Genomic DNA, 16601 nt, shown 5'->3' with positions numbered 1-16601 from the left:
AGGGAAGTGATCAGCTTTAATTAGGCCCAAACAGCAACACTGCATTCAGTTCTGAGCTTTTCAGTTCATGAAAGATACTATAAACCATAGCAGGTTCATTCATGTGGGACTACCAGGATGATCAGGAGCACATGCCCCAAGAGAGGAGAGACTGAGAAATGTGAGCTTATTCAGCTTCAATAGAGCAGTTTGCTGCGGTGTAATAGCTTTCTAACACTTGTGCATTACAAAGGCAATGGAGACAGGCTCTTTACAGCTTTGAGAGGGTGAGAGCTAACCAGGTTAAGCTGAGATAAGAGGTTCAGACTGAAAAATGGAAATAATTATTTTCACATATATCAGGAGTTTTCAGAAACTGGATAAAGCCATGAGCAATATGATACGGTCTTACACCTGACCATGGTTTGCATAGGAGGCTGGACATTGGGTTCCTTGGGAGAAAGCCCTTAAAAATAAAGGGGTCCAGGAGGGCTGGACCTGCTTCAAGAAAGAGCTGATGAAGGCTCAGGAGCAGGCTGTGCCAGTGTGCCGGAAGAGGAGCCGCCGGGGCAGACGGCCAGCCTGGCTGTGTAATGAACTTTTAATAGAACTAAAGGAAAAAAAGAGGGTGTATAATCTTTGGAAGAAAGGTGAGGCAACCCATGGAATGTTTAAAGAGGTTGCTAGGGCATGTAGGAGGAAAATTAGGGAGGCAAAAGCATATTTGGAACTTAAACTGGCCTCTGATGTGAAGGACAACAAAAAGTCCTTCTATAAATATATTAATAGCAAGAGGAAGGGCAGGGACAACCTCCACTCCTTGGTTGACATGGAAGGAAATGTTGTAACACAGGATGAGGAAAAGGCAGAGGTACTTAACACCTTCTTTACCTCAGTTTTTACTAGCTGGAAAGAACGTCTACCAGACAGCTGGCCTGCAGAACTGGCAGAGGGAGCCAGGGAGCTGCATGGTTTCCCTGTGTTCCATGAGCAAGTGATAGGAGCTCTCCTCAGCAGCTTGGACCCCCACAAGTCCATGGGACCAGATGGGATCCATCCTAGGGTGCTGAGAGAGCTGGCAGATGAGCTGGCCAAGCCACTCTCCATTATTTTTCATCAGTCCTGGCTCACTGGAGAGATCCCAGCTGACTGGAAGCTGGCCAACGTGGTACCCATCCACAAGAAGGGCCGGTTGGATGAGCCAGGGAATTACAGGCCTGTCAGCCTGACCTCAGTGCCAGGCAAGATTATGGAGCAGGTCATCCTGAGTGCAATCACACAGCACTTAGAGGATGGCCAAGGGATCAGGCCCAGCCAGCATGGGTTTAGGAAGGGCAGGTCCTGCCTGACCAACCTGATCTCCTTCTATGATCAGGTGACCCGCCTGGTGGATGTGGGGAGGCCTGTGGATGTAGTCTACCTGGACCTCAGCAAGGCCTTTGACACCGTTCCCCATAGCAAACTCCTGGCCAAGCTGTCAGCCCATGGCTTGGATGGGAGCACACTGCGATGGGTTAGGAACTGGCTGGAGGGCCGAGCCCAGAGAGTGGTAGTGAATGGTGCCACATCCAGCTGGCAGCCAGTCACCAGTGGTGTGCCCCAGGGATCAGTACTGGGCCCCTTGCTCTTTAACATCTTTATTGATGATCTGGACGAGGGCATCGAGTCCATCATCAGTAAATTTGCTGACGACACCAAGCTGGGCGCAGGAGTTGATCTGCTGGAGGGTAGAGAGGCTCTGCAGAGGGACCTCGACAGGCTGGGCTGATGGGCAGAGTCCAACGGCATGAGATTTAACACATCCAAGTGCCGGGTTCTGCACATTGGCCACAGCAACCCCATGCAGAGCTACAGGCTGGGGTCAGAGTGGCTGGAGAGCAGTCAGGCTGAGAGGGACCTGGGGGTGCTGGTCGACGGTAGACTGAACATGAGCCTGCAGTGTGCCCAGGCAGCTAAGAGGGCCAATGGCATCCTGGCCTGCATCAGGAACAGTGTGGCCAGCAGGAGCAGGGAGGTCATTCTGCCCCTGTACACTGCACTGGTTAGGCCGCACCTCGAGTACTGTGTCCAGTTGTGGGCCCCTCAGTTTAGGAAGGATGTTGACTTGCTGGAACGAGTCCAGAGGAGAGCAACAAAGTTGGTGAGGGGTTTGGAACATAAGCCCTACAAGGAGAGGCTGAGGGAGCTGGGGTTGCTTAGCCTGGAGAAGAGGAGACTCAGGGGTGACCTTATTACTCTCTACAACTACCTGAAGGGAGCTTGTAGACAGACGGATGTTGGTCTCTTCTCCCAGGCAAGCAGTACCAGAACAAGAGGACACAGTCTCAGGCTGTGCCAGGGGAGGTTCAGGCTGGATGTTAGAAAAAAGTTCTATACAGAAAGAGTGATTGCACATTGGAATGGGCTGCCTGGGGAGGTGGTGGAGTCGCCATCACTGGAGGTTTTTAGGAGAAGACTTGACGGGGTACTTGGTGCTGTGGGTTAGTTGCTTGGGCGGTGTTGGATTGGTTGATGGGTTGGACGCGATGATCTTGAAGGTCTCTTCCAACCTGGTTTATTCTATGTATTCTATGTATTCTATTCTATGACATCGTGAGGTCCATACCATTATGAATTCTGTGAAAGTAATCATGGATACTTTGTTTTGAAGCCATATGCATGTACTTCCCGTCTTTTGATCATGGGCTTTCATAATTTTGATGGATTTCACTTTGTGTCATGCATGATTGATAGTGACTGGTATAAGCTAAGATCATTTCAGGTCATGCTTTGTTACATTTCAGCAGTGTGAAGCTTGAATATTCATTCTGTTTAGCCATATGGTCGTTTATTTTGGTCACTAATTTCTGAGCTCAGAAGCATGCCAAAATTTTAGAAATTGGCTTTTTTCAACTGTTTAGCCTCTACGCCGCCCTGACTCTTCGGATGACCGCTATGTCATGACCAAACATGCTGCCATATATCCAACGGAGGAGGAACTTCAAGCAGTCCAAAAAATCGTTTCTATTACGGAGCGTGCTTTGAAACTTGTTTCTGACAACATGACTGATCATGATAAAAGCAAGAACAAAGAGGGAGATGACAAAAAGGATGGCAGTAAAGACAGGTATTTTTTTTCATTACTCTTTAAGAATTCTGTCATTTGTTTCTGAAGTTTCTCCTTGTTGTTGTCAGTGCTTCCAGGGATTCTGTTGGGGTTTCAATACTGTGTATGCTACTCTGCCATCAAGTGTGTGTGGAACACTCCTAATTTAATTCACTTTTCTGTCTTTGGGATCAGTTTTAAGATTGTCTGTATTAATTTAAATGTGAATTTTAACTGTAATTCACAGAGCATTGAAAGGAGTCTTGCGGGTAGGTGTTTTGGCTAAAGGTCTGCTGCTTCGTGGAGACCGAAACGTCAATCTTGTTTTGTTATGTGCTGAGAAGCCTTCAAAATCGTTACTTAGCCGTATTGCTGAAAGTCTTCCCAAACAACTTGCAGTAAGTAGAATTTAGGTTTTTTATTTGAATTTTTGTAAAAACACTGTAAAAATCCCTCCTCGAGTCAAATGTGTGCAGGGCTTACTGTGCCATCTTTCACAGCTCATTTTCAGTTTCTTACCATTTTCTGAGTGGTTCTGTCTGAATTCAGGAACCTATGCAGCATGTTTTGCTTTCTGTATATTGTGCCCATACAAGTATATAGGTGTTTCTTCTAGCAGTGCAGTATCAGTCGTCATTTAATAGATTTTGTTTAACTGGGAAACACAAAAGGAGACTATTATCCAGTTAACAGGAGCAGTAGGGGTAACATGTGCAGTGTTACGGGCATCTTGTTGCCTGAAGGTCAAAGCTCTCTGTTAACGCCAGTTGGTTTGTACTTGCATCTTGTTTTGCATGTGTCAGTGCTTTGTAGTTCCACAATTAGTCAAGTCTTGTGCATTGTATTTCCACAGGAAAGGAAAGTATAGAGTAAAGTCTTTGCTCTCTGACCAAAGCCTGTCTACCATCATGCTTGTCACAGCATTAGTGTCTCAGTACTGTTTGCTAAAATGTTCAGCAGAATCAATGGCATGTAGAACACTTCAGCAGGATTAGCTTAATTACATAATAATCTTGAGTTTGCTTTTATTGGATATATTGGAACAGAAGAAAACTTAAAAGCTACCCATCTTGGTCTGGCTTTGTGGAGAAGTAACTCATCTGTCTGGTTTGTGAAAGGCGATAGGTGTCTAGAGATTCCTTCTGATGAGGATACTGAGAATTATTAAATCTGTTTGCAAGAAGCAATTCAGAATAACAACCTTATTAGTTACTCTTCCATTTTTTTTTCTCTGATGTTTAACTTGCCCCTTGTTTTTAGCGTATTGTGACAGCTGTGTAGAGAATGTACTTAAGCAGTACCCATCCTCTTAACTCTGAGCTTCAAAAACACCGCTTCATCTTTTTGCTTTTGAAGGGCTCCTGTGTTCCAGTGAGAAACACATCCAGCTGACTGAGACTTTTCTTTATCTCAAACACTCTGAAGGTTCTTGTTCACTCATACATGAATTTCCTTTCTGAGTAGGTTTTTTTTTCCTTGCTTGGTGACTATTGTATATTTCCATTAATGATTTGGAACCGGTATGCAAGTCTGCATGTGTCTTAGTTGCACATACTGTGGTTCGTGTGAATACAGAGGTACTTGCTTTATAGAATTATATTATGTTTCTGTTTGTTCTCTTAAAGATTATGTTGAAATCTCTTTTCTTCCCTAACTTGCACTGGCCACATGCTAATGGAAATTTCTGTTTCTTGATATTTAGGTGATAAGTCCCGAGAAATATGATATCAAGTGTGCAGTCCCAGAAGCAGCAATAATTTTAAATTCATGTGTGGAACCCAAAATGCAAGTTACTATCACACTGACATCTCCAGTCATTCGAGAGGAGAACATGAGGGATGGAGGTTGGGAAGTCGTTAAAGATGTTACTGTTTTCACCCATTTTTTGTTTTTATGTTAATCTATTCTGCTTAAGGTGGCATTAAGGTCCTGGAAGGCAACATGCTGGCACATATATTTGATTGTTTTTCAATAACCAGTCTCAGTAGAGAACAGTTGATTAAAATAAATGCTTGTATAGTACAGCTCTTCAATTTTTAAAATGTCTAAGTTTATGTCCAACCTCAGCTTTCTGGAAAAGGTACAAACTTGACTATTTTTTCCTGTTGGTTTTAAAATTATGTGGAAAATTAAGTATTCTATAGCAAGTGGCTATAAACTCACTTTCTAGAGCAGTCTTGCCCTAAGAGAAAGATTTCATGATTTTAGAAAATCAGATCACAGGTTGGGGGGTTAAACTGGATCAGTATTACCATCACTTACACATTCTAAATAGAAGTACACTTAAAATGCACATTTGTAATACTTTTGATGGTAACTTTAAAAGACATTGCGATTTTTTCCAGCTCTCTGAGGTTGCTTTTTGGTCTGGAGTGCTTTTGAGTATATCTACGCTCCTGATATTATAATCAGTCTTCTATCCAACTGGCAAACCCAGACTAGTACTATAAGAAATGGCTTTGTCGTTGAGCTGAAGCAGAAGGTGGAGCTTGTAAATCAATTTACATTTGTGAAGTCAACAGTTTACCCGGTGCCAGCAGTGTTGCTTTAGGGTCTGTTCTGTAACACTTTCAGAGCTCCAAAAGCTTTTAAGCCAGCAAGCATGATTAATGTCTGCAGTACATTGGTTCTTTTTGTTTGTGGGTCAGAGAAAATTAACTTTTGTTTCCTTTTAATCCTGTATTTTCACAGTTAAAAGAGATCATGGTAAACAGGGTTCTGGTGCTTGACAGTGAACCTACAAATAGGATATCTGAGACTATTTAGGTTGAAAAAACCTGTGTGTATGTATACATGTGCTAGTGTATATACTTAAATAAGACACAGAGGAGTTTTTTATTTTTATATAATTATATGTCCTCTAAAATACTTGTGGCTTTTGCATTACATTCAAAAATGTCCTATAGCTGTGACTAAGCATTGTAACCAGGCTGTGTTAACAAAGTCATCCTACATAATCAGAAAAAATTCAAGATACGTTCTCTGGTTTGGATGACTTCCTAAGATTGTTTCATACATGATCTGCGCATACTACTCCTTGCTATAAAAGTTTTGTAAATATACTGTCACACCCAACCAATTTTACTTGTTTTTTTTGACAGACTGAAGTGTAACATGACTCCTAATTTGTCTGTGCTAAATCCAACTTCACGTATTTAAGTTTACTTAGAAGTAAACTTTAAGGAAGTTTGTTTGTTTAAGAATACTTAAGTTAAACAATTTGCTAAATTAGATTAATCATTTAGTGAAGTTAACTTTTTAAATGTGTTTACTTCTTAATGTACTATGCAAAAGTACAGTATTGATTCCTGCCATCATTTTTGACTCTTAAGTGGTTTCTGACCTAAAATTCTATGATGTGGACTAAAATTAATTTCCGAATTGCTACCATCAGTACCTTAATTTATGCTACCTAAGGGAAACAAATCTGTATTTTTGTCTGACCCACACTTGAGATAAAGTGATCATTGCAATTTTACATACTGCTGAATGCAGTACTGCCTCTAGGCAACCAAAATCAAGTCAGATTTCAAGACACTGAGCAGTACCAAATGGACGTGCAGAAAAGTTCACTTTTGAAACTAGAGCAAATAGAAGACTGAATTGCAAATTATTGCAGCAAAGAAGGCCTTATTATGAAGACTGCCGCTTACTTGCTGCAGAGTAACAGTATGTGTTTGTGTTTTTCCTACTGCAGCTTCTCGTGCTCTGTGTCTTACAATGGATTAAAGTTTTCTTTTTTTTTTAGCCTGGCTGGGACGCTAGTTCAGGTGATAAGGAAGGCTTTACCGGAAGAACCAGTTTGAGTAAAGATGACACAGACTTGCACGTGGATTAGAATCATGTTTGATGTGTAATAATTGCATTATGTGATGAAAGGCTAAAAAAAAAAAACACCACAATGAAATAAACTTGTTAACCGCATAGCTACTGTTTCTTACAGTAATGTGCGTTTGACAGTTGGCTGAATCCGATGTATTCCAAGTGCTCTAACCCCTGCTGTGGAACCTTTCCTTCAGCAGACAAAGTATACATAACTTGTAAATACAAATGTGTGCGCGTGTGTCTTTTTTTATCCTTAGCTAACAGCCCCGGTCCAAAGCCTTCTAGCAGAGGGACTTGATTCCTGTTAGGGGTTGCTGCCAAGACATTGGAAGGATTTTTGACCAAGGTTTTCTAAAGCTCATTGTCACACCTGCCATGCTTTACAAAGAAGGGGGGTTGGATGCATAGTTCTAGCATCTACTGGTACTTTGTGGTTTTGGTTGGTTTGTTGTCCTTTTTTTTTTTTTTTTTTTTAAATTCTTTTTTTATTGTCTATTTTCTTTTCGTCTGTCTTCCTCTATCCTAGAATTAAGCAGTGTTCACACTAGTCTTGAAATAGTTGACTGGGTAAAATGTATTTTGCATAATAAAAATTAACAAATTTGATACACCTGTTAACTTTCAACAAAGAGGTAGTGTGGACACAGCATGTCTAATTGAAGATTAACCCCTTATATTTAGGAAGTTATACAGAGTAATAATTCATGCCTGTGTTTCATAAAATAATTCAGCTTTCATTTTAGCTTAAGGTGGTAGGTCAGGCAACTGAATTTAGTTTAAATAGTCTAAGGGGTTAATCCCGAAATGTGAAACAGATGCAAAAATCCACAGATGAAATGTTACAAGACTTTCCTTTGTACATTTTATCAGTCCATGTACTCTGCCACTTCTGACTTCTCAGAATGTGAAGTTTCAAGAATATTTATCCAACAACTATTAGTAACATGCTTTAGATTGGTGTTTTCAGTATTAAGATTCTCTTCTGTGCTTTTAAATTGTAATTTGCTTTAGAAAAATTATTTTCCAAACTGAGTACTTTTAGAGCTAGAAGTAATTGAAGTTTCTAATTATGGATGTATTATTGTGCTGAAATTTTGCACAGTGTCAGCTATTTGCATATTAGTTTCAGAAGAATGTAAATTGCTGACTGATTAGGCTGCTAGGCCAAACAACTCATGTTGTTGTTTCTCAACCTTACTTTTCCATGTTTTTTCCTGCTGTGGGTTTTCTCTAAATGTATTTCTTGTCTTTTATATCCAGGTTGTACTTGTTTAATCAGTTACCTGGCACCTTTATGTATAGGTTGGGTTTTAGGTTTGGTGGAGTTAGTGTTTGGGTTTAGTTTGGTTTGTTTTTTTCCTTTTAAAGGAAATACTGCTTTAAACATATTAGTTTGCTCTGTAAATGCCTCAGTGTAGATTTTTATCCTTCCACTTTAACATATAGCCCACAAGTTTGAGTATTAGTGTGAGAAGGATACCTCAGCTTGGTTCTTCCTTTGACATTCTCCTCTTGTTAGCCTTGCACAGAGCAATGGGACTGTCCTACAAAAATCGCTCCTCTGAATGTACTACTTCAGATCAAATTTAATTATATGGCAAAGCCATACCACTATACTCATTCATGGCTTTTTAGCTCTCTGAAAAGTAAAATATCCCACTGCTTATTTTACATTTGTATAAAAGATGTGGTTTCAGAGCCCCTTCTGCAGCAACCCTAAAAGCTGCTTGCTGCAGGCATGTTTCAGGAGTCTCTCTCACTTTTTTTTTTTTTTTTAAATTTTATTCTCTGACACTCCTAACTTTTTGTCTTGCTAGTATAACCAGTTTTGCTGCCAGTATACCTTGTAACTAGTCATAACTGCAGTTTTCATAATTAGTAACTAAACAAAAGCTGATCACTGCTGTTACCTGTGCACTGAGTAACCAGAGGATGTACCATTGTTCATTTGTTACAGTCTCATTGATTAAATGACTTCCAAAAGGGCCTGTGGTCTCTTCTTGGTAACAAAGGAGTCAGCTTGGCAGTTAAATGCATTTCTGAATGCTTAACTCTATGTGGTGTGCTATATTTTCCTAATCTTTCTGACATTCAGCTTCTGGGGTATTTTTAAACAATTTTTTAAATTTTCATTTTGTTGATGAATCTCGGGCAAAGCAGTCCCTTTGCAGATACTTTGTTGTATCTTAAACAATACCAAAGTTCAATATTACATGCTGAGGAATTTTAGTCAGATGAGTAAGAGAGTCTATAGAAAGTAGTGGAATGCTCTAATAATGAAAAACATTTTACATTCCTTTACTCAGATTTTTTTAAAGCAAAATTTTAACCTTTAAGAAAGAACAGTGTTATTACTAAACACCTAGTGCTTTTAAGATTTGTTGCTTAGTTTTCTTTAAGTCCCAAACAATAAGTGACAGTTAAATTTACAAGAAGCTTACATTTGAATGTTTCTACTTGGTTAAAGTGGATTTTTGTGTTCCTTCTGTCTTGTGTTCTCTGTGCTGGTGCACTGCATCCAACCATCCTTCCTTCAGTAATTAATTTCAGGGGAAGTATATTTTTTCCAGTGTTAGCCTAAATATAAAAGCATTATGCATTGCATAATCAGTAATGTACTTGAAAATAACCTCAGAGCTAAAATATAAAATGCTCTTGCTCTTCATACTGGGTTGATGCCCTAACCCTGATCGAATGGCTTTTGTTGAACATTTCCATTTGTTGTCCAAGGGTTTAAACTTCAAATGGCATGTGTGACATTGAAGCTACTTTAAGGAAGTGTCTTGCTCACCTGGTCAAACACCCATTCCTCACTGCATTTTGCCAATTCAATCCATTTTAGATGTAACCTCGGGTATGGTGAAAGACCCACCGGACGTCTTGGACAGGCAAAAATGCCTTGACGCTCTGGCTGCTCTACGCCACGCTAAGTGGTTCCAGGTTCGGAACATCATTTTACTTTTTTCTTGTAGCCTTATGAGAGATTAGTTGAGTTGCAATATAAATGTATCATTGTGTGAAAACACTCGGCGTCGTTCATGCTAATAATACTTAACATTTTTCTGGTTCCTAAATTGAAATGTAGAAGGTTGAGTATGGAGGAACTGCTCTATGCAGTTGTGGCTCATTTGACATTATTTTTTTTTTTCTGGTTATTGAGAAGGCGATGTTGAAAGCTTGACTCGCTTGGGGTGATCCTATGTTGTATACTTGTTATATAATCCATAAGGCTGCAGAGTAACTTTGCTTTAAATAATAGAATACGTGTTTAAAGCTTCGTGTTTAGACTTAAGACCTTTTTTCCTATTTCTTTAAGTGCATTAAGTGTAGGGAATGAAAGGTGAGAAGCAACTGTTTGGTTTAGTGACTTTGCGTTCTGGCAAAGGCACAATAAAGAAACCAAACAGATTCCCTTGACCTTTCAGTCTCTATACCTATTTCTAAGATCTTCACTTTATCCTTTTTATTTCTAATACAGAAAGACACTGTCTTTATTGTTACAAGTGAACATAGGTCAAAGTGTAGAGGGGATCAAGAAATGTTATTCTTGTATAACCTGTGCACTTAGACTTCCATCACCTTAAATTACTAACCCTGTATAAAATACTGCTGTAAATGGCAGCTCATGAAATAAAGTTGTAAAATGATTTGTTTCTATCTTGTATCTGAGCTTCCATTGAACAGTGGTGTTTTAGTCTCTCAACAAGTCCTGTTTGCTGTAGGTGCTGGGATTAATTAATTTGATTTTGTATTGCTCTCAAGGCTAGAGCTAATGGTCTGCAGTCCTGTGTGATTATCATACGTATTCTTCGAGACCTGTGTCAGCGAGTTCCAACTTGGTCTGATTTTCCAAGCTGGGTGAGTAATGCTCTGTTGAGTGAGGCTTTTTAACACACATGGGAAAAGCATAGGGAAATGATACTACAGTTTTGACTATATACTTTCTCAAGGAGACATGTAGGGGTTTGGTTTGGCTTTTTAATTTGTTTCTCAACAAATAATTCACGTTCCCTCTCATGTTTTAATTTTCTGAGGTTTTGTTATTTGGAGCTAGATTGTTTTGTTTGTTTTTCCCAAAAAATATTTGTTGCGGTTTTTTTCCCTCAAGAGGAACTTTCTTGTTCTTTTGTATTCATTGTGGCATTCTTCTAGATTCTACCACTTTTTCCCAATTCTATATAGAATTATCTGGGTTTTTTCTACTCTCCTGATTTGAATGGCTTGGAGCTTACGTCAAGTTATTTAAAATGTCACCTGTGCCTAGGTAGTTCTCTGATAACAGAAAGGCTACCTGAAGGAAGAAATCGCAGGAACTCCTGTGATCATTAATATGTCCCTTCTGCAACAAGAAATACCACAGTACTTCAGTACAGTCTGTGGATGTGTCACCATTAGCATTTTAATCAGTGTCACTTAAATCTCTAGATTGTATCAGCTTGCCTTTTGATTCTTGATGTCGAGTGTTGTTGTAGCATTTCTTTTGCATTGAGTGTCTTAAGTGATGCTCTCCAGGAATGCCCTCTTATCACTATGACACTGAGTTGTCAAAGAATAAGTCCTGCCACGCTTTTAGAAAAACATCTTTAGAACTGTTCCAAACAAAAGAGGCAACATAGATGAACAACAAGCAATGTTACTTCCCACGTTATGTGTTTTAAGACACATCCAGAAGGGAAGAGAGGTATGAAGCAGTGTGTTGTCCCTAGCTGCATCTCAGTTCTCTGCAAAAGTGAGTACTGATTTGCTTTTGGTACCTGATGCATTGTATCATAGTATAGTCAGGGTTGGAAGGGACCACAAGGATCATCTAGTTCCAACCCCCCTGCCATGGGCAGGAACACCCCACACTAGATCAGGCTGGCCAGAGCCTCATCCAGCCTGGGCTTAAACACCTTCAGGGACGGCGCCCCAACCACCTCCCTGGACAACCCATTCCAGGGCTTCACCACTCTCATGGTGAACAACTTCCTCTTCACACCCAGCCTGAATCTCCCCACCTCCAGCTTCATTCCATTCCCCCTAGTCCTATCACTACCTGAGATCCTCAGAAGTCCCTCCCCAGCCTTCTTGTAGGCCCCCTTCAGATACTGGAAGGCCATAATTAGGTCACCTCGGAGCCTTCTCTTCACCAGACTGAACAGCCCCAACTCCTTCAGTCTGTCCTCATAGGAGAGGTGCTCCAGCCCTCTGATCATCCTCATGGGCCTTCTCTGGACACCTTCCAGCACCTCCAGATCCCTCTTGTAAGAGGGCCTCCGGAACTGGATGCAGTACTGCAGGTGGGGTCTCACCAGAGCTGAGTAGAGGGGGAGAATCACCTCCCTTGACCTGCTAGCCACACTTCTCTTGATGCAGCCCAGGATCTGATTTGCTTTCTGGGCTGCAAGTGCACACTGAGAGCTCCTGTTGACCCTCTCGTCCACCAGCACCCCAGTTGTGTCTCCTCTGGGCTGCTTTCCAGCCAGTCACTGCCCAGCCTGGATTTGTGCCTGGGATTGCCTCAACCCAGGTGTAGGACCCTGCACTTGGTCTTCTTGAACCTCATGAGGTTGGCTTGTGCCTACCTCTCCAGCCAGTCAAGGTCCCTCTGGATGGCATCCCTTCCCTCCAGAATTAGTGACATGGATTATTATTGAAGTCTTTATAATGTGCTATTCTTTTGTCCCATTGGCAAAATCTTACTGATAAAACCAGTAGTGATTTTAAATATATATAATGTCTGCCAGTCACAGATGAAATTTCAGATTGAAGAAATGTATTTTTGTGAATACAGAACTTATATGCTAGAAGCCCAGCAAATCAGAGAAGCCAGAGCTTTTCAAAAGGCCTAAGAAGTTGTAAAAGTAAAAAGTATTAAGTCTAACTATGGACATTAGTTGAACCTTCTTTATGAACCTAAAATTTGACTACATTAGAAGAATTTCTATGAGGTTCCTACAAGTTAGAAGGAAATATATTTAAAGATTTGATTTTCTTCATTTTTCCAGAGTTGAAATCCAGCCTTTTGTGTATGTAAACACCAGGGCATCATAATTCACATCCCCTAAGGGTGAAGTTGTAGACCTCAGTGTATTCTATGAGGAAGAACTAGGCTTGAATAAATGCAAAAATGTGATTTGCTTTTTTTTCTTTCTTAGATTTTACTTCATACTTGAAAACAACTAAATTACTGTTGTGAAATCCTGAGTGATACAGTGCAAGCGTGGAAGTACCATGCTCAAGAATTTAAATTTGTCAGTTAAATGGTGCACCCGTAGTGAAGGATTGTAATTAACCATGCCTGTAGTTAATTGTGTGCATCAGAATAGGCATTTGCTTCTGGAAAATTTATAAAATAAAAGGCAACATTTGAATATTAAGTTTGGTGGGAGGTGGTGGAGTCGCCATCGTTGGAGGTTTTCAGGAGAAGAATTGATGGGGTACTTGGTGCCATGGGTTAGTTGTTTAGGTGGTGTTGGATTGGTTGATGGGTTGGACACGATGATCTTGAAGGTCTCTTCCAACCTGGTTGTGGTGGGTTCAGAGGCAGACCCCCTCCCCACAACAACCATCCTCTGCTACCAAGAATGTGCTGGGTTGAGGCAGCCCCCTCTCTCCCCACCACGGGCAGGAGTAAAACACTCAGACAAACGGATTGCAAAAGTGATGAAAGTTTAAATAGAGAGCAGTGAATGTTACAGAGAACCCAAAGCGCAGTGACAAAGAAAGATCCCAAAGCAGACCCAGAGGCATCCCATCCCATTCCCACCTGAGGGTACACCCGAGACCCTCAGGGCTCCTTCTTCCCCCTCCCTCTGCTGGGCTAGTCTCAGCTGGCCAGGCCTGAGACTGCCCATCCCCCCGTGGCCTTGGGCCTAGCCAGGCCCAAAGCCAGGAGACATCTCCCCCAGTTACCGGCTGGCGGAGGAGGAAGAAAAGAGAACGTGCTAGACTCCGCACTGGATCTTATAGTGGTGCAAAGAATTATGGTAGGAAATACACAATTTCCTGTGTCCATCCCTCTGGGCTGGACTTCTGGACACAGGAAGTGAACACACCAGGGGGGCACCCAGCTCAAACTGCAACACTGGTTTATTCTATGACCTAAAAAAAAGGGGAATAAAACCCCCTAACAGATAGACAAACAGGAGAAGAGGTGCTGGAGATGCAATCTTGCTGAAGAGGTAGTATCGAAACACATCTATTTAGTATTAGGGATGGGGAGAACACAGGGAAAGCTGTTTGCTTTGGCAAATACTTCTGTAGGCTTTTATGGAAGAAAATAGTGACTAATAAAAGTAAACAATGGGGGAAAAAAACCCATCAATATTTAAAATACAGCTAATCATTGATACCATTTTAACAAATACCAAATAATGTGTCTATTTTAGAAAAACTTGCTTAAAAACTTGCAAAGGGTTTTTTTTTTAATGCTTTTCTAACATCCTAGTTAGCACTCACCAATACCCAAGAGAAAACTTGCTGTGAACTTCACTTTTCATAAACTGAAGAACTAGTAACGACTACATGTTAAAAGGTCATTGAATATCAATGCTTTAAGTTTCTGTAATCTCGTAGGAAAAAATTCTGGAGCATTTTGTTAATTCCTTGTGCTGTACTGTTTATTAACATGTCTGACAGATTCAGGTGACCTGCTCTTTCAAAAGTACTTCCTCAAAGTTTCATACTCTCTCATAAAGTGGCTAGGCGAGTTGTCTGCCTGAATATGTAGGCTACTACTGTATAAATGTCTACGAAGTGTTTTAGCAACTTGTGATGAGAAGCAGTGTATCAGTACTCGATATTAATCTTGCAGCAATATTCTTTTTATTCATCTTTATGAAGTACCTGGGTTTTTTCCATTTTAAATGGAAATGTTCTTCAGAAATCCATGTTCAGAAGTTCTGTATGCAACAAGAATAGCAGTTTTTTCCTAGTTTTAATCTATATTCTAAATTGGTTGGATTTTCTTATTGTTGGTCTAGGCTATGGAGTTGCTTGTGGAGAAAGCAATTAGCAGTGCTACTGGACCACAGAGTCCTGGGGATGCACTGAGAAGAGTTTTTGAGTGTATATCTTCAGGAATCATCCTTAAAGGCAAGTTGTGTTTGAGTGTCTGTATACTTACCTAACATAAAATATGTAATCTTGGTTGAAATAAGGCAGAGATGTGCTACTAATTAGCCTAACCATTGTAGGTGGTCCTGGCCTTCTAGACCCTTGTGAAAAAGATCCTTTTGATACACTTGCTGTAATGACAGATCAGCAACGAGAGGATATTACTTCAAGTGCACAGGTAAGGAAATGTATGTGTGAAGTAACTAAATTTGTTGGCTGGGTTTTGGAACTAATACCTGACAACAGTGTAGCATAGTGTTCATTTTTGCAATAAAATTAACATATTTTCTGAAAAGTTTCAAGCACTCCCATCTGTATAATGTATCTGTAAAGCTGTTTGCTCTGCAGCAGTATGTTAATGGATTTAAAATTATGTTGACATTTAGTATTTTAAAAATTTATGTAAGTTTAACATTTGTTATATCCACCAAACAGTATTGAAGATTCACACTTGCAATTTAAGAGACCACTGCCCCAGCTTCTTTGTTTGAGCCTTTTGGTAGAGATGACTAACATGTCATTTTGGACACATAAGAAGCCTTGGCTGCTGCATTGCAAGTCCAGCAGCTAAAACATGCACATCATTTTTATGCTAAGGTGGTGTGCAGAAGTAGCAGAAGTGACATACACGTTTTGTTGCATTGAGTTTGCGAGAGAAAAACAGGAATAGCGAGAGCCTAAGGATAACATCATACACCACTAACAGTCTTCATTAGTTGTTTGCTTTGATATTTGTTTCTAACAGAAATACTTTCTTCCCGTTTTTCCAGTTTGCACTGAGACTCCTTGCATTCCGTCAAATACACAAAGTCTTGGGAATGGATCCATTACCACAGATGAATCAACGCTTCAACATCCATAATAACCGCAAAAGGAGAAGGGACAGTGATGGGGTAGATGGATTTGAAGCAGAGGGGAAGAAAGACAAAAAAGATTATGATAACTTTTAAAAATGTTTATCAGTGCTAAGATCAAGGGTGATAAAAAGTCCATTTGTTGGCCTTGCTTTTGCTTCATTCATAATAATGTCTGTTTAAAGCATCCAAAACCATCTCAGGAGTTAATTTGCAAGAGAACAAATTAGCTCTTTTGTGTGATTCTGAATATTTTAATGGATGTATTGTACCAGACAAATTATGGATGGAAAGACTGCAAATGGAAACTCTGTTGTAATAGGGGGAAAAAAAAAAAAAAGAAATTCCTTCATTTCATTTTCTTTAAACGTGTTGCTAATTCTAACTTTTTCTCCTTTTTTTTGGTCTTTTTATTAACAAGTGCGTTGTCTTCTTATCTTAACCGTATTTAATGCAGCATTTGTGCTTCTGTTGCGAAGTGTATTTTGACTTTTTATTTAGTTTTTTTGCCATTGACACTAGTTGTATGAGTAACTTTGTGTTAGATAGTATGAACTGTTGTCTTCCCAATTAATATTTTGAAAAAACTTTTTTTTTGTAAAGTGAGACTGCAGGATTAATTTTTTTTTGTTTGTTTTTTTGGGTTTTTTTTTGTTGTGGTTTTTTTTTTTCTAAATGTGAAGGGGTTACCACACAATTATCCTGCCATTGAAGCGCTCAGAATTAAATGTTTTTGCCAATCTCGTGGCATTCGTCTCTTT

At 40.1% G+C, this 16601-nt stretch overlaps 1 protein-coding gene across 1 annotated transcript in view; it reads left to right on the top strand.

The window, feature by feature from the left end:
• Positions 1 to 16177, top strand: part of ZFR (zinc finger RNA binding protein) — a 41616-nt gene extending 25439 nt beyond the window's left edge. Inside the window, exons 13-20 of the mRNA XM_054178111.1 lie at positions 2880 to 3085; positions 3312 to 3462; positions 4767 to 4908; positions 9732 to 9829; positions 10652 to 10747; positions 14854 to 14965; positions 15067 to 15164; positions 15757 to 16177. Coding sequence (XP_054034086.1) covers positions 2880 to 3085; positions 3312 to 3462; positions 4767 to 4908; positions 9732 to 9829; positions 10652 to 10747; positions 14854 to 14965; positions 15067 to 15164; positions 15757 to 15936 — 1083 coding nt within the window. The 3' untranslated portion in view covers positions 15937 to 16177. The remainder of the gene's footprint in view (positions 1 to 2879; positions 3086 to 3311; positions 3463 to 4766; positions 4909 to 9731; positions 9830 to 10651; positions 10748 to 14853; positions 14966 to 15066; positions 15165 to 15756) is intronic.
• The last annotated feature ends 424 nt before the right edge of the window (positions 16178 to 16601 follow it).

The sequence above is a fragment of the Dryobates pubescens genome, chromosome Z, assembly GCF_014839835.1.
Source record: "Dryobates pubescens isolate bDryPub1 chromosome Z, bDryPub1.pri, whole genome shotgun sequence".
NCBI lineage: Eukaryota > Metazoa > Chordata > Aves > Piciformes > Picidae > Dryobates > Dryobates pubescens.
Note: the sequence above shows the minus strand (reverse complement) of the source record. Positions and strands in the feature narration are given on the sequence as shown.